The 24,793-nt window shown below is 29.5% G+C and overlaps 1 protein-coding gene and 1 pseudogene across 1 annotated transcript; both read left to right on the top strand.

Annotated features, from left to right (window-relative positions):
- Window positions 1-2,416: 2,416 nt before the first annotated feature.
- On the top strand, window positions 2,417-10,234 carry LOC124837132 (Sec14p-like phosphatidylinositol transfer family protein). The gene is made up of 7 exons (XM_047312426.2): window positions 2,417-2,659; window positions 3,093-3,348; window positions 5,577-5,613; window positions 6,224-6,341; window positions 6,563-6,673; window positions 8,746-8,900; window positions 10,014-10,234. Exons 1-6 carry the CDS (start codon window positions 2,588-2,590, stop codon window positions 8,890-8,892), a joined length of 741 nt encoding a protein of 246 aa, XP_047168382.1. The 5' UTR covers window positions 2,417-2,587; the 3' UTR covers window positions 8,893-8,900; window positions 10,014-10,234.
- A 6,370-nt stretch (window positions 10,235-16,604) lies between these two features.
- LOC124837125 (histone acetyltransferase HAC12-like) lies at window positions 16,605-21,870 on the top strand (annotated as a pseudogene).
- Window positions 21,871-24,793: the final 2,923 nt, after the last annotated feature.

Raw genomic sequence — 24,793 nt, 5'->3', positions numbered from 1 at the left:
CAAAGTATTGTTTTTTCAATTAATTGGCTTCAGTGAGTTGCACCGATTTATCATTTAGCTTGTTTAGATTCGTGGTAGGAATCCACGTTGGGAATAAAATCGTGGTGAAATGAAGGCGAAGGTAACTATTTGTTACTTTAGAGCATGGTAAGAATCCACTTAGAGTCTGTCTGGAAAGTCTGAATTGTCCAATTTTTAAAGATTGTACATTTTTAAAGATTGTCCATATATGTTTGAGTTTTGATTATAAACTTCTGAATAATTTAGTCTTAATCTATATTTACAGAGGTGTAGGAAAAAATGTGGAGGTAGTAAATAAAATATCTACTAGCAAAATGAGATTCAATCAGCTTTTTTTTTTTGAAGTTATCAATGAATAAAAGAAACAGATATATCTTATTATTTATTTATTTATTTTTTCAATTTGATTTTTGTTAATAAAAGGTTGTTTCTCAATTTTTAAACAATATCATCCTTTCAAAGTTCCATTAATATTTTTATAATTTAAAAATGACAATGAAAGAATTAGTTTTAAACAGTCGCTTTATTTTGATAATAAATTATCTTATTAAAAATATCAACATTTGCTCACAATTTTATCATTAATTGGGTAAGTATGCTTACATTGTTGTTTTAAATAAATAAATGATTTGATTGAATCTTTTATTAAAATTGGGATCGATATAATAAATAAATAAATGAGACTCAGAAACTACATAATATATTTTAAAAAATCAATAGGTTTTAGTTACCATCATTTAAACTTTGTGTTGATTGCATTTTGACATGAAAATATAAATATGATCCATCTGACATATATTTATACATTTCTTTTCTATCTACTTATATAACGATAAATGTTAGGAAATTCTTCTATTCTTTTAAATTTACCATTTTCTTTATTGGCTAACATTTGTTAAAATTTATTACTATGAATAAATGTGTTAGAAGGTATGTTAACATCATGATAATTTATTGATATACACTGGTCATAATATCTTGTATTACTATAAAAATTTTATTAAATCACGTCAATAGTTGATAGGATGACACTCGTATTTTTTTTGAAAATATATTATTTAAAATAAAATATTATTGAGGATGAAGTTGTATTTATGGAGAACTAACAAAAAATTCCGTACTTTAGTTATATGTAAACATTAGCATGTCACTGTTGAACCTTTTGGTGAACACTGTTAGCTAAACTTGTTCGCCAAACTTGTAGTTTGTGTAGACATTGGTTTGGATTTTTTTTGATAAATTTTTAATGTACACAATCTGAAGACTAAAGGTATTTTACTTGTCGACTTTTTGGGCTATCTTTAATCTTCTTTAGCAAGTTAAAATTTACAAAATTCAATTTTTTCTATAAATCTGTCTGGTTCAATTGTTATGTATTATTTAATAGTATAAAATAATGTGTTTTCAAATAACTTTAATTTTAACAGCTAAGTAATTGATTGTTATTTGATTTTAATTTTTATTCTCATGTTCTTTTTGCAATCAAATAAAGTATCCCACTAAAGTATGTAGAGCACATGGATATAAAATGGAATTGTGGTTCTAAATGTTTCACAGTAAATAAATTTATATTAGAAAAACAAAATTCAACATCCTATTATTTTAATTAAGCGTTAAAAATTTCTAAAATATCATTATGTTTCATATGATAATGTAACAAATAAATAACAGATCATATAAGATATAAATGTTTTGTTTTATAGATGATATAATACCATGCAATCTTAGTTTACATCTAATAAAATGAGAAAGCTATTAGCCGATGATAAAACATAAGATCTAGAAAGCACTTAAATCGAATAAAATCTCGATATTGTTAAACAAATCAACCATCTTTAGCTTATGATTTAGATAATGAGATATTGAGAACTAGAAAATTGTGAATTTAATGAAATTTTGATGAATTGAAGTGAATTTTATAAGAAATTGAACACTATGCATCTAGGCCAAAAAATGCCTCTAAACAATAAAGACACTTAAAAGGGAAAAGTCAAGGTCAATTTAGAAAAAGTCAAAGTGTGGTATACACAAGTGAAGTATCAAAGAATTAATAGTTGTATATTATGATTTCTACACACTAATATATCAGTATAAATTAAAGTAAATTAATACTAATTTCACAATTATATCATAATAATTTTAAAAATACTTTCTTTTAATAATTCCATATAAATGTTTTTAACAGTCAATTAACAACAAAATATACTAAATATAAATTTAGAAGTAATATTATGAAGAGTGATAATTCTACATTATGCGCAAAAAGACAGAACTATATAACTTTCTTAGATCATCCCAATTAAATTCTGATGCAGATTATTTTGTGAGTCTCAATCAATTTCTCGTTAAAATTAAAAAAAAAAAAGAGATATGGCAAACCAAAGAACCAAATTCAAGGAGACGTGTCCCACGCAACCAACCCATTTTTCAACAGAATTAACTCTTCTTTCTTCTACTCTTCTTTCTCTTTATATGTTCATGGCACTCTGAAACTCTTGTTGCTCACTTCCAAGATCTTTCCTTTCTTCTCAGTTTGTTCCAACCCCATCACTTTTTCTTTGCCCAAATGGATCAACAAAGAGATTTTGCACTTACCCAGATGAGAAAATCCGTTGAGAAGCTTGGTTCTTCTGCGGAGGTGAGCTCAATCTCTTATTTTTCTTGTGGAACCTACTTAATCTGTTTTCCTAGTTCTACTTGATGCTGTTTATGTTTTTAACTTAATTTTTGGTTAAAATTGGTGTTAGCTCTTATTTTTAATCTTTGAATTTATTTTATAGGATTTCGATTTCCTTCCTCTTTGTGGAACTAAGAATATTAAAGTAGGGGACTAAATTCTTAATCACAAAAAGTACTGAAGTCATTGTTATTTCTTTTACTTAGGAATTTTTAAGAGTCAAGAAGAATTCTTTAATACACAAAAATCTATTTTTGATGAATGTTCTTTCATGAAGTCTTCTAAAACAGTCATTTTTTAAGTCTATTTTCACTTTCCTTTTCATGTAAATCTGAAACTCTTCTCTCCTTTTCACTCTCTCTCTGTGATTCCAAGTATTATATACATTTTGTAGGGGTATGGAGACCATACACTGATTAGGTTTTTGATTGCTCGATCAATGGAAGTGGAAAAAGCTGCAAAAATGTTTGTGCAGTGGCAGAAGTGGAGGAATGCCATGGTTCCTAATGGATTTATTTCAGAATCAGAAATTCCAGATGAACTGGAAGCAAGGAAAATCTTTTTGCAGGGTTTGTCTGGAGATAAATTCCCTCTCATGATTGTTCAAACCAACAGACATTTTTCTGCCAAGGATCAGATTCAATTCAAGAGTAATTCCCTTCCCTTCTCTAAACTATTCAATTCCAACTCTAAATTTTTTATGATAAGAGATTTTAGGATTAATCATGTTTTAGTCTGATAAATATAGATACAATTGCTCATTAGTTTAAACACAAAAATCATGTTCTGTTTCAACTCTGATTGATCTAGTTGGTAGAAATCTTACTGGTAGATAATTTTGCAAGACCTATTGAGTATCCTGGTTTATCCAAATACTGATGAGTCCTCAAATTTATCTTCCTAAATACCACAAAGATTATTGTTTCCTTTTGATAATTTGTTAGAAATGTGCAGTGTATAATGATAAAAAGAAACAATTATTTACAGAATTAAAACATACATTATCCTATTAAAGAGAATGAAGATATAGTTAGGTTAGGCTTTTATTACCATTTTATCTTTATTTTCTATTTAAAAATTTAAATATAACAAATTTATTTTAAAAATAAATACGAGATACAATAAATGTATTTTTTTAACAGAACTTTTCACTGTTTAATGTACTTCTTCATCTCTTGGAGAACCATGATGTATTATAAATAATTTCAGGGTCTTATTATCACCTATCTTCGTTTTCTATTTAAAGCATTAACATAAGAATCTTATTTTAAGATATAAATATAAAATAAATTGTAGTGAAACGTGTTACTGTTTAATGTATTTTTCAGAACTGAAGTGGAAAGTTTGATGCCAATACAGGGAGCTTAAAGATTCCATTTTCATGTGATTTGTCTCGGTGGCAAATATTCTAAAACACTTCATTAATTAATTTTACCAAATTGGTTTTACTTGGTTTTCGTTCTTTGACTTTTTATGTTCAAACTATAGAATTAATTTATTAATCAAGATCCAAATTTCTGGATATGCCACTTAGGAAATGTTATTTTAATTTCTTATCTCCTCTATCATCTTCTTCACGTGCTGGCCATCTCTTTGTCTTATTCTCTCACTGTCAATCTTTAACAAATTCAACTTTTGAATTTTATTATTTAGTTTTATTTAATATTCATAATATTAAATTTTATGATTATCAATACAATGTATTATAAAGATTTTATTAAATTCCAGTTGAAAATTTGACATGATAGAATATTCTTTATAAAGTATAGACTTTAAATTTGTGATTATTCTATTTATAATGCCTTAAATTTGGAAAATGATTATATCAAACATTGAAAGAAGGTTGTGGCATATACAGCTATTTAGTTCAATTTTTTTTAGTTGAAAATTAATTATAGACAGAGAGGTGGTTGTTGATGAAGAGACTTGAATGAACTTGTCCAGTTGTTTTCCAAGTCAAACACTCTCTTGTACCTAAGCATTTATTGGAAACAAACATAAAAAAAGAAATTTTTATAAATAAAATTAACTTATATATAAATTAAAAACCAGATTTTAAAGAAAACTCAACAACTTTTCAAAAAAATTTAATAAGATATAGTGGGTTATAAAGAGTATGTTTCTAACTCTCTCCAATCCTTGTGTACCTATTTTCAGGTCCAATTAATTAATTCACCAAAGTTAAAAGTTTACTCCCTGAGTATTGTCTATGTTTATAGGATTATTTTGGAAGAACTAAGAAATATAATAATAAAATCTTCTAATCTTGTAATAAAATAGTTTTTCACTTTATCCATTTCTCTCTCCATTTAACTCAACAAATACACATGTAAATTATTTAAAAATTGTTCTAAGTTATTAAAGTTAGAAAGAAAGAAACAGATAAAAAGGAGCATTCTTTTTTCAAAATTAAGATAGATGAAAGGAATGGAGTGATTAATTAATATGACGATAAATTTGTTTTCAATTTGTATATTTTGTTCAACATTACCTAATCATTAATGCTCTTCTCACTCTTGAAAAAGTTTATCAATACAACCTGTCAATGATTTTAATCACACACAGCCACCACTTTAATCACACACTGCCAACTATTTAATCACACACAGACACACACTTGTGTGATTATAGAATGTGGTAAAAGAAAAAGAATAAGAAGTCAAGTCACAATACAATGTAATTATAGAATATATTATATTTTCCTTTTCATGTTTCCATATTATTTCTCCATATGGCTATATATATCTGATGATTATCAATTTTGTAATACTTAATTGACTTTTGATTTGGTTATTTATTGGGATTGATAAAATTATTTCACTACCTTCTTTAAAATTTTTAAGTTTGGCTGATTGTTCTATTTTCTTCGTTGATTCAGAATTTGTCATATATATACTGGACAAGACAATTGCAAGGTATGTGATTTTACTAACATGGTGTTTTTATATCATATTTTCTGTACATTATAAATGTTGGGTAAACTTAAATATAGTTAGTTGTATTTAATAGTTCTATCATAATTAATTGTGTTAGGGGATTGCAAAGATTAGGAGTGCTTCCAGTAATGATTATGACATGTAATAGAATTCATTAATTATGATTTGGTAGTAGTTATTTTTAAACCCTATAGTTGAAGGGTAAAGTCAGAATCTATAAATAGTTCATGTACTAAAAATATTTTACAACAAGTAAAGGCTTCTTACTAATGGAGGTATCTTATGTGTATATAAACTCATGTCCATCTCTTATTTTATCCAACCAATGTGGGACTTTGTTTGTACCCAACAATATATACCCTTATGAGTTGAAATTCCTCCACAAAAATCAGAAGAGAAGAGGTTAAGTGTTTCATATCGAGAAACATGATTTCTTTTTCTTGATATAGTTAGATATATCATATTTTTTACCGCCAACTACAGTGAACGTTGTATTGTCAAATTGTAATTTTCATCTATGTTCTCTCTCTTTATTCTCTTTATCTTATAGAAAGTTAAGAAATCAATATTTGATGTTTTTCAACTTCAGTGCTTTCAAAGGAAGGGAGGTAGGGAATGAGAAGTTGATTGGGATTATTGATCTACAAAACATTTCATATAAAAACATTGATGCACGTGGGTTGATCACAGGATTTCAATTTTTACAGGTAATTTTCATTTTATTTTTCCTTGAAATTTGCATGCATATCATATCATAAATGCCAATCTGTAAAATCAGACTTTGGCTTTATTGAAATTTTGTTCAAAATCCCTGTTCATATCATGTCTGAATTGGCACCAATATAGTGTGGCATTTTATAAACATTTATTTGAAAGATGAATAGAGGATAAATTTTAATTTGTTTTTACGTTTTTGGTTGAACTGCAGAGTTACTACCCTGAACGTTTGGCAAAGTGCTATATTTTGCACATGCCATGGTTTTTTGTGAGTGTTTGGAAACTAGTTTCTCGCTTCCTAGAGAAGGCTACCCTAGAAAAGGTACTTACTATCTTAAGAGCAAACTTTATGCTTGTGCACAGTTGTCATTCATTGGCTACATGCATCGCGTCTTTTCTAATCTCCACTCCCCATTCTAATTTTGTGATTCTTATAGTTTAATCCTGTTTATGAACTAAAGTAAAATCAGGCTTCCTAAATTGACTAAGATTCTGGTTTGCATCTCGTTTATTCAGTTTAATTTTATCTATATTATTGGTTAGTGTGAAATCTCTAATTCATCTTCCAATAAAGAAAGAAAAGTTCCTTTGGTAGATCCAAATCGATTAGAGATAAGATCAAATTATAATAATATATAAGTGAGTACAAATTTCATCTTATTAATTAGTTGTAAAGATTGTAAAAGGAAACAGAAGCAATAGGGAAAGAGAGAAAGCTGATAGAAGCACAACAAAAGATTATAAAGACCCTTATAAGTCATACAACTGCATGAGAAAGACGTTATATCAGATTACGTAATATCCCCCGTAAACTATGAGGGGAGGATCCACCATGAGTTTAGAGAAAAATTCGGAAAAAGAACCAGTGTATCAGATTTACCATAAAACCTAAAGCTAGAAAAGAAGAGAAAGTTGAAACATAGAAAAGGTAAAACTTTATTGAATGTTGTTCCTCTGAAAAGATGGTCCAAGAGTTTATATAACAGGCAAAGATTAAACAAAAACCAAGTAAAAGCTAACAAGACTTAACTAAACTAGTTAAAAACTAACTTGATAAAACATAATAAACACATATGATAAAAGCCCCCCTCAAGTTGGAGAGAAAATGTTTTTGAGGGCCAACTTGCAGATGAGAACTTGAAACTTATGTGATGGGAGGGCTTTGGTGAAAACGTCCGCTATTTGTTGATGAGATTTCACATGAAAGAGGCGTAGTGAGAACCCAGACTCGACGTGTTGTCCAACAAAATGGACATCAATGTCAATATGCTTTTATCTTTGATGGGAGACAGGGTTAGTGGAAAGGTGAATAGCAGAGATATTATCACATAGCAGCAAGACCATATGAGGTTGATGTTGGAAGAAGCGTAGGAGTTGTTTAAGCCATAGCAGTTCTGAGTGATGGAAGCAATAACTCTATACTAAGCTTCTGTAGAAGATCTGGATACATTACTTCCATGAATATGCTAAAAATATCAATTTCTAACCAATGAGCACAGTGGGCTCAGCCCGAGGACTGAATTTGTGTCTATCATGATTCTGTGTATTAGCATAACATAAAGAGCCAAAAATTTTAAAGTGGGTATAGTCGGGAGAGTGTTGAAAAAGAATATGATAAGGACTGTGATTTTTCAAATTAGAAGTGGGAATCCTATTGATAATGTAAGTAGCAGTCAAAACACAATCTCCCCAAAAAACTATAGGCATTTTGGACTGAAACAGTAAAGATCTAGCCACATTTAAGAGATGCTGATGCTTCCTTTCCACAACAGAATTTTGTTTTGGTGTACAGGGACATGAAAATTGATGCAGGGTTCCTTTAGAAGCTAAAAAATCAGTAAGTAAGAAAACCTTTGCATTATCACTTCTTATGCAAACAGAAGCTTGGTTTTTCGATTTTAATAAGAAAATCCATGCGAATCTTCTGTGATCATCAAATATGGTAAGAAAAAGTCTATGATCGTCATAAGTGGTAGTATGGAAAAGTTCCCAAATATCACAGTGGATTAAATCAAAGCATTCATTAGAGAAATGATTATTATGATGAAAAGGAAGACACTTTTGATTATTAGAGAAAAGATTATTATAATAGATTGAGTTAAGTTTAAAGTCTACTTTTTTACATAGTATCAGAATCATGTGAGAATTTATCTTAACAAAATTCATTGTATACGAGATCTAATATTTCACCCAACCCACCTAAGCTTTCATAGAATGATTCTCCTAAAGTTTTTATTAATTGGTATGACCGAAGAATCAACATTCAAGCTTACTTTCTTTAGTACCTAAAATGTGTGGTCTCGGCGTTTTGTTTGGTAGTTTATAGTTGGAATAAGTATCTGAATTTTGTTTGACTTGAGCTTCTCAGTTTAAGGCTTTGGATGGTGAATGCAGGTTGTAATTGTGACCAATGAGGATGAGACAAGAGAGTTTGTAAGAGAGGTTGGTGAAGAGGTTCTTCCAGAAGTATATGGTGGAAAAGCCAAGCTTGTAGCAATCCAAGATGTTGAATTGGAACCACTGCAAAATGGATCAAACTGATAATTAAGGTGATTTGCATCACATGCTGTTATGTCTTGTTGGGCATCTACACAAACTTCTCAATAATGATTTCTTGGAGATAGAAAGAAAAAAGAAATGATTTTTCTAAAATTAAAATTAGTTTATGTATAAATTAGTTTGTAAAAGGATTTTCCACCTTTTTGCTTTTTAAATTATATATAACATAATTTTAACTTATAAAGATAACTTTTATAATTCATTTATTATCCATGGAATCTTGTAGTCCTGTTTTTCTTTATATTGTCTTCGTTAACATTTATTTTATTCCAAATTCAAAAAGTAGTTGCATGTTTGTTATATTTAGAAGCAAAATGTTCCTATTTATTTTCTTTTATATAATATTAGAGGTAATATACCTTAAAATTTAATTAATTTTCTTTTTTTAAATCGAATTTGAAAACATATATTTTTTTTAAAAAGAATTAAACTAAAATTTTAAAAACATATATTTAACTATAAAATTTGTAGGATTAGTTTTGATCCATTAAGTATTGGCCAAAAATCCATGAATTTTGAAAAATAGGGAATAACTTATTAACCAACCATAAAATCAAATGGATAGACTTGATCAAATTTTTTTTAATGAATCGATTAAATGTAGTTATAGATTAACCAAATTGATTATTGAATATATAATGAATAACTATACATAATACAAATAATTGATAATACATAATGAATATAATATGAATTGCACATCCACATAATAAAATGTTGCAGAAATTTTATTTAAAAATATATTATTTTTTAATTAAATTCTTTTGATTTGTCCTTATACAACATGACTTTTTTTTTTATACTTTTTTACTACAATCTCATTATTAAATTAAAAAGGAGAGATGAAATAAAACATCAATTTAAAACTATTAATATTGGAGGACTTATGTACCTATTTGTATATGATATTCTCAATTTTTTAAAATAAATTACTATTAACAAATTTGTTAATAACTAAAGGTTTAACAAGTCTATATAAGAATACATTCATATAAGAAAGACTCACTTCAATTTCTTGTTTTTCAATATATTTTTTTTTTATTATTTGGCTCGTTATTTTCATGTTTACTTTCTTTGTTTTAACATGAAAATATCATTAACAGGTGGATCTTGGTTCGAAGCTGCTATCATTGTTATCCACAACTTCACTTATACTTCAAGTGATAGAAAATCTCACTTTATTGAAGAATTCAATCTAAAGTCGTAGAGTTCCTCACAAAATATTAAATAATTGATTAGTCCCAACAATAAATTAAATTATATAAATATCATGTAATATCTCATAATATTATTAATTTCAAACCTGAATAATTTTTCATGTTTATTTTCTATTTGGAAAATTGATAATAAACATATAAGAAAAAAAAATAGAGTTGCGAAACAAGAGAAAAAAAATTAAGACAATCTCTAAAGATTGAGAAATATTTGTGAGCCTATTTTATAACTTTCCCATGTTAGCAAGTAAGTTTAATATACAAGATAATAATAAAGAAATTCAAATATTGTGCTAAAACTATGAATTACATAATAGTAACCATAAAGTATTATATTAAATCCAAATATATATTGCATGGGTTAACCATACTAAATAATCAAATGCGATTAAAAGAATTAGAAACCTTTATAATATATTGGAACTTAAAAATTTGTTTTAAGTACTTTAAATACACATATATATATGTTTTAAACACACACATACTTTAAATTTGTTTTGGGAAATTCCGTTGAGACTAAAGTGCAGATAGAGGAAATTTCAGAGCTTATGCGTAATTTTGGAAAATTTAGAAAAACTAAAAAATAAAATTCAGTTTTTGAATTAATTTAATTTGAGAATTTTTGGGAATATAAACAGAAAATATCTTCCAAATAATGTTATAATTATCTAAATCTTTTAGTTATTTGGAAGATATAAGATAAAAGATTCTGTCAACTGAATATTCAGAGTCCAAGCCCAATCAAGCCCTATATAAAGAGACCTAGGGAGGCAGAAAAAGAACTTCACTTCATTCATTCTCATACTCCTCCAATTCATTCATTCACCACTTCTCTCACTTTTCTTTCATCTTGTATTCAACTCCATTCATGGAGAGCTAAGCATCTAAGGCTATTCTGCTTTAATTTCATTATGGATTCTGAGGTTAGATTGAGTTAATGCAATTGTTTATTTTGATTATTGATTTAAGTTGTTCTCTCTATGTCTTTCATCTCTCTATCAAATTAAAAGCAAAGTTTTTTGCATCATAATGTGTTTGAATCTACACTCATATTGATTATATGAGTTCTAGGGTTTCTAGGATTAATTGAGAATCTACTTTGATTTAATTTAGGAACTTTCATATAATTAAATGGTTTTTACTATCAATTGAGAATGTACTTTGATTGGTAGTAATAATTTCAACTATAATCAATTGAGAACTTACTTTGATTGATTAGCTTTTAAGACTGACATGATTAAACACAATATGATTTGATTGAGAATGTACTTTGGTTGAATTCATTGTGAATAATCTAGAAAGGCAATTCTCCAAACATTCTTTTTATTCTTGAGCATTGCATTGCATTCATAAGATTGAAATATTGAAAGGCAATTCCGTATTCATTGAGAGACGACTCAGGGTTACTTTAACCCTATCTACTTTCTCTAACACTACTTGGCAATACTGAAGTTGCCTTGAAAAGTAGTATTAATTTGATAGCTTCAACGACAGCGTATCAGCATCCTATTAATAAGATAACATGCAGTTAAGATGACATCCCCCGATGATGGACAAGAATATGGGCACTAAGCAAAAGGGTATGAGCAATTTCAAAGTGTCTATTTTTTTGTTTTGCTATACCATTTTGCTGCGGTGTATGAGGACAAGTAAACTGATGTAAGATACCATGGGAACTCAAGATGGCAGAAAAGGAGGATGAGAAATACTCTTTTGCATTATCACTGCTTAATATTTTGATTACTTGACCAAATTGATTCTTGATTTCATTCAAAAAGTATGTAAAGATAGCTAACAATTCAAAACAATTTTCATAAGATAAACCCAAGTACATCTTGAATATTCATCAATAAAGGTAACAAAATATCGAAAATCAAAGGAAGAGATACACCTAGGTCCCCATATATCAAAATGGATGATGGAAAAAATAGAATTACATATTGATTGAGACCTTTTAGGAAAGGAAGATCTAACATGTTTTCCTAATTGACATGACTCACATTCTAAGGTTTGGAGACCACTAATGAGGATGACCAAGTCGATCATGTAACACTTTAGGATTAGGAGTAGCAATACAGGACACCCTTGAACGAGATCCAAAATGGTATAATTCACCAGCTTCATATCCTTCTCCAATTTGTCTCCCCGAACCACGTTCCTGTATAACAAAAGATTTATTATCAAAGGTTATTGAACAATTTAACATTTTGGTCAACTGACTTAGGGGAATTAAATTAAAAGGACAATTAGGGACAAAAAGGACAAAGTTGAGATTGAGGGAGGGAGACAAAGAAACATGACCGACTCCTTTGGAGGAAGTTTTAGATCCATTTGCAAGGGTTATGAAATGAGGTTTTTCTCGAAAGAAAATATATGAGAACAAAGAGATATTACCATAAATGTGATCAGAAGCAGCTGAGTCAATTACCCATGAATTTTGACCTTCCATAGATTAAGAAACTCAGGCTGTTGATGTATTGAGAGATTGAGATGGTTGTGCCCCAAGTTGTTAGACTTTAACCTTAAATACTCTTGATGTTCATCCTCAGAAATACTCTTCGAAGTGGAAGTTTGAGTCTTTGAAATATTGGTAGTTTTGGAAGGGAAACCATGTAAGGAGTAACAATTCTCTTGAGTGTGACCCATCCTTTTACAGTATGTGCATTGAGGACATCCCCGACCTCCTCGTCCTCCTCCTCTAATGCCACGTCCTCCTCTTCCTCGTGTAGTAACCATCACAGATAGTTCCACTAGTTCATGTGCTTCTTGAGTTTGAGGTACCGGGACACGCAGAAGGCAAGTGGTCAATGTTTCTATGGAGGGGACCTAATGACTAGTTAGAAGTTGATCTTTAAGATGATCAAAATCGGTATGTAGGGCACGAAGGATCAACACCATGTAAAATTTGTCTAGTTTCTTTTTGATATCCTCTAATGGGTCTGCTTCCAAAAACATCCTGAGTTCTTCAACAATAGATTGGGCTTCAACCATGAAGGACACCATATCATGGTCTGCCATTTTAAGAGATGCAAGCTTGTTCGTAGTGTCATAGAGACGTTGAATATCGTTGGCATAAATGCTTTGGGCTTTCTTCCAAAAGGAGTGACAAGTTTTGAAAGCCCTCAAAGATACAAGAAGTTTGGGTTCCATTGATTTCCATAACAGGCCACACAACTGGAAATCTGCTTGTTTCCACTTATCAGCTTTTTCAGTAGGCACATGACTTCCATCTCGCTCAAGGTAGTCATAATGCCCTTGGCCAATGAACCACATTTCAACGACAGCAGACTATGATAGATAACTTGGAGGTAATTGATGGACTTTCGGAGAAGGAAAGAGTACTGTCAGACGCCATTTCTGAAGAAGATGAATAGTACCAGCGAGGAACAAGAAAACCCTAAGAGTTTAGACGAACGAAATTGTGACAGCGATGGACGACGGTGGCTGACGATGGCGGACGGTGGCCGGCGACGAACGATGGCCGAACGGTGGTCATCGACTGACGACGGTGGCTGGCAGCGGATGGTGGCCGGCGGCGACAGACTGTGGCGCCGGATAGATATTATGACCGCTCTAATACCAACTTGAGAATTAAACTGTAAAGTAATTCTAGAGGGTTTGATTGATCCCTCTCCTAATCTTCTATTTATAAGAATAAATTGATACAAAAGTACACATGATAAATAGGATAATCCTAGACACAATATAATCAAGATAAGGGTAACCTTTGACACAATATAATCATGATAAATAGGATAACCTTTGACATAATATAATCATGATAAACAGAGTAACCATTGACACAATATAATGATGATAAAATAGTATAAATATCCTTAACAAAATTAATAAAAAGTACGATAACAATAATATTTTGAATCACTGTATTGTTAGTCTTTTTCCAAACTTACATCTGAGTCTTTTTTCGAAAGAGAAAAAATATTTTCAAATTTTTAGATTTTATTGTATTGTATATATCATTTTTTAAGTCATTCAATTATGTATTTGCAAACGAAAATCATTTTGATTGTATTTGTATATTCATAAATGAATTTAAACACTTATATTATTTAACTCAGTGAAGTGAAACATTCTTTCTTACCATCTAATCAAGAGTAATACTTGTAAACTAAAATGGATTAATATTCGTTGTAATCTTTATTAAAATTTAGTAAAATTCTTTAAAAAATAATAAGAAAGAACTTGATGTAAACAAATCCGTGTGAAATACCTTTATTATTTCTTTATAAACATAACAACTCGTCTAACTCTTTTTTTGGATTAAACGTGTGAAAAGATTTAAAAACAATATTTAAACTACTTATTTATTGTTTTACTGTATTTCAACAAATGAACATTATAAACTCGTTAGTTAAGTTAACATGTCACTTAAAATCCACTCCAATTTCAAATTGCCATATATAAAGTTATTCAACCTGAAATCTGACTAATTAAGAGCTGTCATACCTCCACCTGTCACGGAAATGACGGAGAAGACCAAAAGATGATCTCGGAAATTTGTGCTTAAATTAATTCTTGATAAGATATTTCAAAATAATTTATTTATCTGATTATTTGAGTAAATGTAATATTTGTTAAATCTTTCTAAAATTAATTAAATCTTTTATATTTGTAAATATGAATTATCTTTTACATTATTTCAGTGTTAACCAATTATATAATAAAACGTGAGCGTTTAATATTTTAAAAATTTTAAAAAATCTATGAAATGAATTAATTATCTTTTATTTTATTTTTGTTTAAACCATTGCACGGATTTTAATTTTTTTTATCTTCGTAATCTTAAATAAATTCTCTTACTTTTTATTCATTCATTTTCGTCAAGACTTTTCCTTTTAAAAGATTAAATCTATTATTCATAATTTTAAATAGATCCTAATTTCAAATAGATTCTCTTATTTTTATTCATTCATTTTCACCAAAGACTTTTCTTTTAAAAAGATTAAATCTATTATTCATAATCTCAAAATAGATCTTAATTTCAAATAGATTCTCTTATTTTTATTCATTCATTTTCACCAAAGACTTTTCTTCTCCAAAGGATTAAATATGTTATTCATAATATCAAATAGATCCTAATTTCAAATAGATTCTCTTAATTTTATTCATTCATTTTCATCAAAAGGCTTTTCTTTTCAAAGGATTAAATTGACTATTTATTATCTTAAATAGATTCTCGTATCTCCGTTCATTCATTTTTATCAAAAACTTTTCTTTCCACAAGATTAGATCGAGTGCTTGTTCACTTGAAGGTTTTTCTTTTTTCTCTCTATTGTTGTTCTACAATTTATCATTTTTATTCTATCTTTAGTTTTTTTTCTTCTTTTATCTACTTCTTTATTTTTTATCTTTTTTATCAAATTTTGTTGGTGATTTGCTTTTTTTTCAAATCCAAATTTAATTGGTTTCTTATTGCAATTAAATAAATAGGTTTAATATCACTTTTAATTCCTATTTTTGTTTACTTTAATGACATGTGACATATACGGTTCATTTGTCAGATAACATCATGAAGAAATGAGTAAACTAAACAAAAATTACAAAAAATGACTTTTACATTGAACAAATTCGACAAAAATAAGGATCAAAAGTGATATTAAGTCTACATAAAATCAATAATTGAATTTCATTTGTGGTTGCTTTGGTTGATTATAATATTGGCTGTTGTAATGTATATTGATTTTAAATAGGTAATATTTATGATGAAATAAAATATAAATTGATGGAAGTTTAGGATTTAAGATTTATAATAGTTAAAAAATATAAATTTTAAATAAAATAATGAGTAAAGTGTTTTATTTTTAATTTTATTTTAGATTTTCCAAAACCTTTTGCCTCGTTTCGTGTTATTTCTGTTAGATTTTGCATGACATTTGTTGATTTAGATGGTGTCAACCTCCATTTAATGCTAATTCTATAATTACTATACTCAATAAAAGGATCCATTTTTTTTTATTTCGTGGTGGTCTTCAGAGTATTTTAATTGTTTTCCAAGTTGGCATGTGATAAACTTGATTACTTTATGTTTTTAAATAAAGATATCATATCAAAACTAGATTTTATTTTTAACACTCACTGACATTGGCTTATAGTTCCTGCAGAATAAACCGACAAGATGATGTATGTCAAAGGTTCGAATGTTGGGAATTCCAGCAAATGTAAACCAGAATGTTCTTCATCGTTAATCTCAAACCTTCCTCCCCGTGAAGATTTGGATTTAAGACATCAATATAATATAGGAAATCAAGTCTGGTGTAAACATCCTGAAATCAGTCATTACCGTAATAAGATTAGAAATGACATGTAAGTTTTTACATTAACTTATAAAATTTATAAATTTTATCCCTGTAAGATGTAAAGAATAAAGTTATTACTGCTGACTTTTGCTTCATCATAAAATAGTCATTGGGTGGATACTAACCAAATTTTACTTACAGTTATGAAATTTTAGTATCCATAATGCATTGGGAGCAGACAAAGTCATCTGGTATTGCAAATATTCTAGAAAGCGAGCTATTTATGGATGCTGCTTCCCTAGTATGTTTTGAAACTGTATAAGCATGTTAGAGGATCAAATGCAAATTTTGTCCAAATTTTCTTATTTAAGCATCCAGCATTATTTGATAAGTTTTGTTACATGTTTGGCATAACAGGAGGAGTATATCAACAGAAAGACATTGGTTCGGCGGTTGAAGACAAAAGTCAAAATGTTTGGTGCAAATAAACGTCATCAAGTAGACAATACTATTTCTTGCACATCTAACATGTTGTCATCTTCTGAGTCATTGCATTCTTGGTCTAATGGAAGTCTACCAGGACATGCTTTTCAGAAAGGGCTCCATCCTTGCATTAATGTAACTCATTATGGTGCAGCATATAATAGACATGACTTATCAAAAGGAGGGCTGTCATCGATCCCAAAATGCACTGATTTGGATGTGCGTTCTGAGTATTCTGCTGCTTCTGTTGTTGGGGGAAGCCATTTGGAAACTAGCTCCAAGTCATTTGGTTGGTACTTCCAATTTTGTTTTCACTATCATGTTTTGTTTTTGTTTTACCTTTTTCCAAACTAGTAATTTTTGTATGATGTATGGTTTGAATTTTCAGAAGCATCCAATCATTTTCTTGATTGTCCTTCTGAAGTCACGCAACCACCAACCAAAAGAAGAAGAGTGGATTCTGAAACTGAGTGCAAGGTGGAACAAATTACAAACCCAGTACCTGAAAGCAATACTTGGATAAAACATGATTCAAGCAATGGTACATTTGGACTGCCTCCTGGGACAGAACCAATCTTATATGAAGGTACACAAGTTTATAACCTGTTAACTATGACTTAGTAGATGCTATCAGTGTATCTGATTCTAATGTGAAACTGTTTGTGAAAAATCTATGGCTTCAAATATAGAGGAAATGCAGGACAGAAGCACATTCAACCAATCTGAGTCCAATGCTAGAAAGAAAGTCATTCCACCAAAATCTCAAGAAGAGGGAATGAACTCCACACATCCAACCACTAATACTGTTTCCTCAACAACTGAATCTTTAACAAGAAGTCCAATAGAGGAACACATTAGAAGTCTCAGAAAGCAAGATAATAATAAAGTCATTATACCATCTTCTATTGTCTTTTCATTACCCTGATTTTTCCAAATCTCTTACTAGTATTGTGAATTTGTTGTAGAATTGACAAGTTTGCTTTGGATTTTTTCAAGCATATACAAACTAACCCTTTCTTTTTAATAGGGTACAACGGATGGAGAATCAGGAAATGATACTCACAAATGCCAATTATGTTCATTGGCAACGCTGCACTTTGCCCCTAAGCCAATTTATTGCTTCTGTTGCGGCACCAGCATCAGGCATAATGCATGTTATTACTATAGAAAAGAAGAAGAGGACACACATAATTGCTTTTGTCCTACATGCTATAGGAATGCCCGAGGTGGGAACATCACATTCAACGGGACAACTGTTTCCAAGACAGATCTTTGCAAAACTAAAAATGATAGACGATGTGAAGAAGCGGTACATTTAATAATATCTTTGTACTATATTCATCTGAATGTAGATAACTTCAAACTCACTTTTGATTACCATTGTTTCTTGTTTCTTCCAGTGGGTTCAATGCAGTAAATGCAAAAGTTGGCAGCATCACATATGCGCACTCTATAACAATACAAGAGATTTGGACAACAGTGCTGAATATATCTGCCTTTTATGCTGCCTAAACGAAAATAGAAATGATGTGCGTGTACCCTTTGATGCTAAAGACTTCCCGAGAACCATGCTCAGTGACCACATAGAGGGAAGGCTTTTGAAGCGTCTCGGTCAAATTGAAAGGAATAAGATTCCTGAGGTAAGACTTTTCAAGTAAAGAATTTTAATTAGCTATGTTTGAGTATGCATGTGCCCAGTTTCTTTAACATTTTTGTAATCTTATTTAAACAAGTAAACTGTAAATTATTAATTTAGAAAGTTCATATTTTCTGATTGGTCTGGTGTCAATGAAATTACTAGGGTTTTGTAGCAGACAATCTTTCTGTTAGGGTTGTGCTATCTGTGGACAAACATATTGAAGTGAAGAAACAATTTCTGGATATCTTTGAGGGGGATAATTATCCTGCAGAGTTTTCTTACGCTTCAAAAGTAAGTAAAGAGGTTAATCAAATGAATATATTTACTTTTTTAGTTACATTGTTGTATTCCAAAATGGCATTGGCTTCTGTTTCAGGTTATTCTTCTGTTTCAAAAGATTGATGGAGTGGATGTGTGCCTCTTTGCAATGTATGCTCAAGAGTTTGGATCAGAATGCGGCTATCCTAATCAGCGTTCTATATATATTTCATATCTCGATTCGGTTAAGTATTTTAGGCCGGAAATACATATCTCGGCTACAGAATCTCTCCGTACCTTCGTTTACCATGAAATATTGGTATGTGTTTTCAAATTTTGTTTATTATATCAATTAATTAATATGGGAAGCACTTGAAACAATCAATTTTTCCATTCATGTTTTGCCTTTTTGGTCCTCAGATTGGATATCTTGATTTTTGCAAGAAAAGAGGTTTTACAACTTGTTACATATGGTCCTGTCCACCTATAAAGGGAGAAGATTATATATTCTACTGTCATCCTGAATCTCAGAAAACTCCGAAAAGAGATAAACTACGACATTGGTAAGCCTTTTTGTCCTTATCTGCTTTTAGTTTTCAGACACTATGAAACTGTCATGTTATAGGATTCTTTTATTAATTTCATCATGTTTGAAAAATTAGCACGCACTGCCGTGTAACCATTGAGTAATTTATACATATATATATGTTGTTTGTTTAATTCATGTAGGTATCATTCGGCTCTGAGAAAGGCTGTTGAACAGGATATTATTGTTGGTTTATCAAACATATTCGATTATTTCTTTGTTCCTACTGGAAAACGTGAATCCAAGGTAACGGCTGCTCGTTTGCCTTACTTTGACGGAGACTTCTGGTGTGGTGCTGCTATGGATAAAGCCAGCGAGATTGAACAGCATACTGGAGGAAACCGCGAAAAGATTCTGAAATTAATACCAAGCAGATCTTTGAAGTCGATGGGATGCGTCAATCTTTCCAAAGGAACTGCAAAAGATATTTTAGTAATGCAGAAGGTTCGTCTGTTTGTTATATTAGCTCTTCATAGTTGGATCTTACTTGGTAGTTTAGTTTGTTTGTGAATCCTTCTTATGAAAGATTGAAAGGGTTATTAAATAAAGAGACATTGAAGTTCGAGTTCTAATAATCAAAGAAAAACAGTTCAATTGTTAACATTTTTGGATTAACAAAGCAGGAAGTTGTTCTTCATGAACAACACAGATAGATATCATGTCAGACTATTAGTTATTTTTACTTAGTTTATTACCGAAACAAAATTACCCTTAGTCCTGCATTATTACATTGAAATTAGTCAATGCCATCGTTATTTTCAACTTTTCTTCTGTCTGTTTTTATTAGTTAATCTTAGACCGATATGATATTTACCTGCAGTTTCCTTGTTGTAGTGTTCTATATTTACTTAAATGAATCTTATGAATATATGCTTTTATACATGTTTGAATGAAATATTGATCCATATTTATTTGCTGTATTTGATCTTTCTTTTCTTTTTACCACCCCATAACCAGCTGGGACAAACCATATTACCTTTCAAGGAAGATTTTATGGTAGTTCAACTTCAGTACGTTTGCATCCACTGCCATAAAGTGATAGAGTGTGGAAAGCGATGGTTTTGCAAGGAGTGCAAGATATTTCAGGAGTGTGAAAGGTGAAAACCCCTTAAACATCAAATATTTGAACTGATTTTCCCCTTTCACCCGTATAAATGTGTTGTATATGATTGAATTGGAAATTTGATATAGAAAAACACTTTTCTTCTCTAGAATACAGACTTTACATATTTTTTATGTCGACTATGTTCTTGTTAATAAGTGCTACTGCTTGATTCTCTCATTGAACAGCTTGCTATAAATATAAACATTGCCTCCTACGTATATACTTTTAGACTTACTGTTATCATTCTCTTAATTATACATTCTTACTATTATGTTTACCCTTTTTTAACGAGTAACTCACACTATTCCTATAATCTGTCCAAGTTTTTTCAATTATTTCGAAGGATAAGAAATGCTTATGTCGTTTGCTTTTCATGTGAACATTGCAGATGTCACACGTTTGATTCACACACTTCTGTAAAAGGCCAGCAGCACAAACTCTATCAGGTACTTCCTAAACTTTAAGAAATGTTCATATGATTCTCTCATCAACCCTTGGTGAGTTTTTGAGACACCGAACATGTTTGAATTGTGTGCATCTGATTCCAGGTCCTTATGGAAGGCATCCTTCGTGATACAACTAAGGAGAAAGATATCATCATTAATAAGGGGTTATTTGATACCAGATATAACTTTCTTAGCTTTTGCCAAAGGAATAGATTTCAGTTTGATACACTTCGTCGAGCCAAGTATTCCTCAATGATGATCCTCCATTTTTTGAGCAACCCTACTACTACGACTGTGACTGATGGAATAGTTTGTCAAGTTTGCTGTAAACGCATTGATAGCCAGTGTTACTGGAAATGTGAGAATTGCCCCGAGTTCAATGTGTGCTCTGCATGCTATATCGCCAGAGGTGCACAATGTCATGAACACACGTTGAGTGAAACTTCTTCAGCTGCACTATCTCCTTCAGGGAGTGAAGAGTCAAAGCAGAACACAGCAGTGGTATGAGTGAACCTTAGTTTTGTTTTCCGTTCTTATGAGTGAACACTGTGATGCTGAAGCAACCTTACCATGCAGTTGCAGGAACTTCTGGATGTTATAAAGCACGCATCACAGTGTCATTCAATTCAAACTCAAGCATGCACCTATCCCTACTGCCTTAAAATAAGAAAGTTGTTTTATCATGCCAGTAGGTGTACTGTTCGAGTTTCTGGAGGATGCCAACCTTGCAAGAAGGTTTGGCAGGCAATAGCTTTACACTCAAGGACTTGTACAGACTCAGCATGTCGCATTCCTCGTTGCATGTTAGTTACTTTTACATCTCTCAAATCTACACTTTTATTTTTTTCTGAATTTTGCATACATATTTATTCATTGGTATATATTTTTCAACAATTTGCAGGGATATGAAGAAGCACATGGTTGGCATCGCAATCTGAATCACGACGTAGAACTAAGGCTGGGCATGATTAACCTAACTTGACTAAACTATAGATTATCTATACTATATTATACTATAAAAACTGAACTATTTTTATTAAAAACTGAATTATACTATTTTGTAGTTCAATTTAAAAAAACTGAATTTTTCTATTAGTAGTTCAGTTAACTGTTTTAAAACAGTAAGAAAATACAACTTCATTAAAACAAACTGCAGTTTCACCCAAACATAATGAAGACATACTTTTTTTTATCAAATAACTTATTGAAAAGTGATTTTAAATAAACAAATATCCTAAATTAAATTTCTAAAAGAACAATTTTAAGTGTTAGTTTTAAAAAAAATACTCTAAGAATTTAGATAAACTTTTCAAACTTGTTTTGAAATAGTTTTAAGACAAAAAAGAACACATTTAATACTATTTACAAATTGGTATGAATTATTTTTTTCTCATAAAACATGCAACTTAGTTATTTATATTAATTTATATTTGTATATCCTACTTTTCATAATTATATATCATATTCGTTTATTATTATTTTTATTTTCACTAAAAATTATTATACTATTAAAATTTATAAATGGATAGATTTTGACTAAGGTTTTTCTTATCAATTTTTTTTAATGTAATCTATGAAATTAAATTTTATTTAAGTTAAGAATTTAAATGAACTTTTCAAACTTATTCTAAAATAGTTTTAAGATAAATAAAAAAGAAAAAAACACATTTAATACTATTTACAAATTGTTATGAATTATTTTTTTCTCATAACTTAGTTATTTGTATTAATTTATACGTATATCCTACTTTTTCATAATTATTTTTCATACTAGTTTATTATTATTTTTATTTTTACTAAAAATTATTATACTGTTGAAATTTATAATGAAATAGATTTTGACCAAGTTTTTCTTATCAATTTTTTTAATGTAATCAATGCAATTAAATTTTATTTAAGTTAAGAATTTAAATAAACTTTTCAAACTTATTCTGAAATAGTTTTAAGATAAAAAAAAGAAAAACATGCAGTTTCTGTATGTTTGCGATGCCAAGACGAATTGAAGTTTACTTTCGTTACTATTGTACGGTTTACCATTTGAAACAGTTAATTACTAATAGAAAAGTCCAGTTTTTTTAAATTGAACAGCAAAACAGTATAGTTAAATTTTTAATAAAAATAATTTAGTTTTTATAGTATAGATATAATTTAGTACAGTAAGGCTAATTATCTTCTGTAATTGCCTGTAAGGACTATTTTCATCTTGATATGTATCATTTAGGCTTTAGGCTTTAGCTTTAATTTTAAACTGTTTTCACAATTCAGAAGCATGTATATAGTGCACAATAAATAGTTAACTAAACTGTGAATTAAAAAACAGTTTACTGAATTATATTTTAGTTAACTGAACTAAAAAATAGTTCAACTCAGTTTTTTTGAACTATTTTCTAGTTCAATCCAGTTTATTTGAACTATTTTATAGTTAACTATACTTGATTTGTAGTACAGTACAAACAATGCAGTTTGCCCACCCTTACGTAGAACTGCAATTTTGGAAGATAACAAAGAACTAACAGTTGATTGAAACCTTTTTCTGTATGAATAAAACTAGTAGTTGAATGAAACCTTTTTCTCTATGAATATTGAACAAATGAAATGTTGTACATGTAATTTGTAAATCTTTTATTCATTGGTATATATTTAAAAACTTAATAATTTCATAAATCCATGATTGAATAATTTTGTTAAGACAAGATTGTCTAAAGATGAGATAGTCTAGTATTTTTTATTTTAAAGTTTAACAAACAACTTTGAATGAAATAAGTGTTATCAATATAAACCATGGACTATGAATAGGTTAACAACTTTTTAACAATAGATTATGTGTCACTATTTTATTGGTCCATATATTTGAAACGGACCAATCACGAGCTACCACATAAACTGCTGTAATAAAGTTGTCAAAAACAGTTGTTAAAAAACATTTTCCATAAACCATCTATTAAATAACGATTTGCGAAAATCGTGTTTTCTAGCATATATAGTCTAACAAACCATGTCTAACAAAAGGAAATGTCTAGTGTATGCTTAACAAAACACTAAAGCTTAAAATTTTATATTTAAATAGTGTTTAACAAATGAATGTTTAAATAAAAGAATCATCTAGGAAAAACTCATTAAACTATGTAATAAAACTTACACATTTTATATAGTTTAAAAATCATATATTAAACACTTTGCTTCTTAAACAATGTTTCTCTCAACTAGCTGACATGTGCCAAAATGTTTTAAACATGTAATATGCCTAAACGATTATTAATAGCTCTACAACGTAGACTTGAATCTGACTACATACCTATCTAAAACGGCAATGAAGTCTACATGGAAGTCAACTCTCAGTCTAACGGATATCTCTCGAAGAAGGCTATATATAGATTATTGCGTGAAGAGAAGACAAGAAGAATACATGTATATAAAAAAAAATTGTTGTTACGTTGTCTCTCTTTCTCTACATCATCTAACACTTTTGTTTAAAGAGAAAATCTTTATAAGTTTTTCAGATTTGCTTTGTATTGAAAACTTATTCTTTGTCTAAGAGTTATCAAATCTGTATCTTGTTTGAAAAACCTGGTTGGTTGTTTTGTAAATTCAGAAGTGAATTAAAACACTTGATTTTTAGCTCAGTTGAGTTAAACAATTTAGTGAGTTGATTAGTTTTGAGATCAAGAGTGGTTATAATACTCGTTGTAAACCAGAAGTGGTGAAACTCATGTAATATTTGTTAAAAGTTAGTGGAACTTCTTAAAACGTCTTAAGAGAGAATTGAACATAACTTAAGTTGAAGCGAATCAGTACAAAAATACGTGTGCTATCAATGCAGAAATGAAGGGTAAGGATAAAGGTGCAACAAAAAAAATACACTTTAATAAATACCTATTTGTTAGAATTAATTATA

The sequence above is a fragment of the Vigna umbellata genome, chromosome 3, assembly GCF_029865625.1.
Source record: "Vigna umbellata cultivar VRB3 chromosome 3, Vumbellata_1.0, whole genome shotgun sequence".
Taxonomy (NCBI): domain Eukaryota; kingdom Viridiplantae; phylum Streptophyta; class Magnoliopsida; order Fabales; family Fabaceae; genus Vigna; species Vigna umbellata.
The sequence above is the reverse complement of the archived record's forward strand: the minus strand, read 5'-3'. Positions and strand labels throughout refer to the sequence as shown.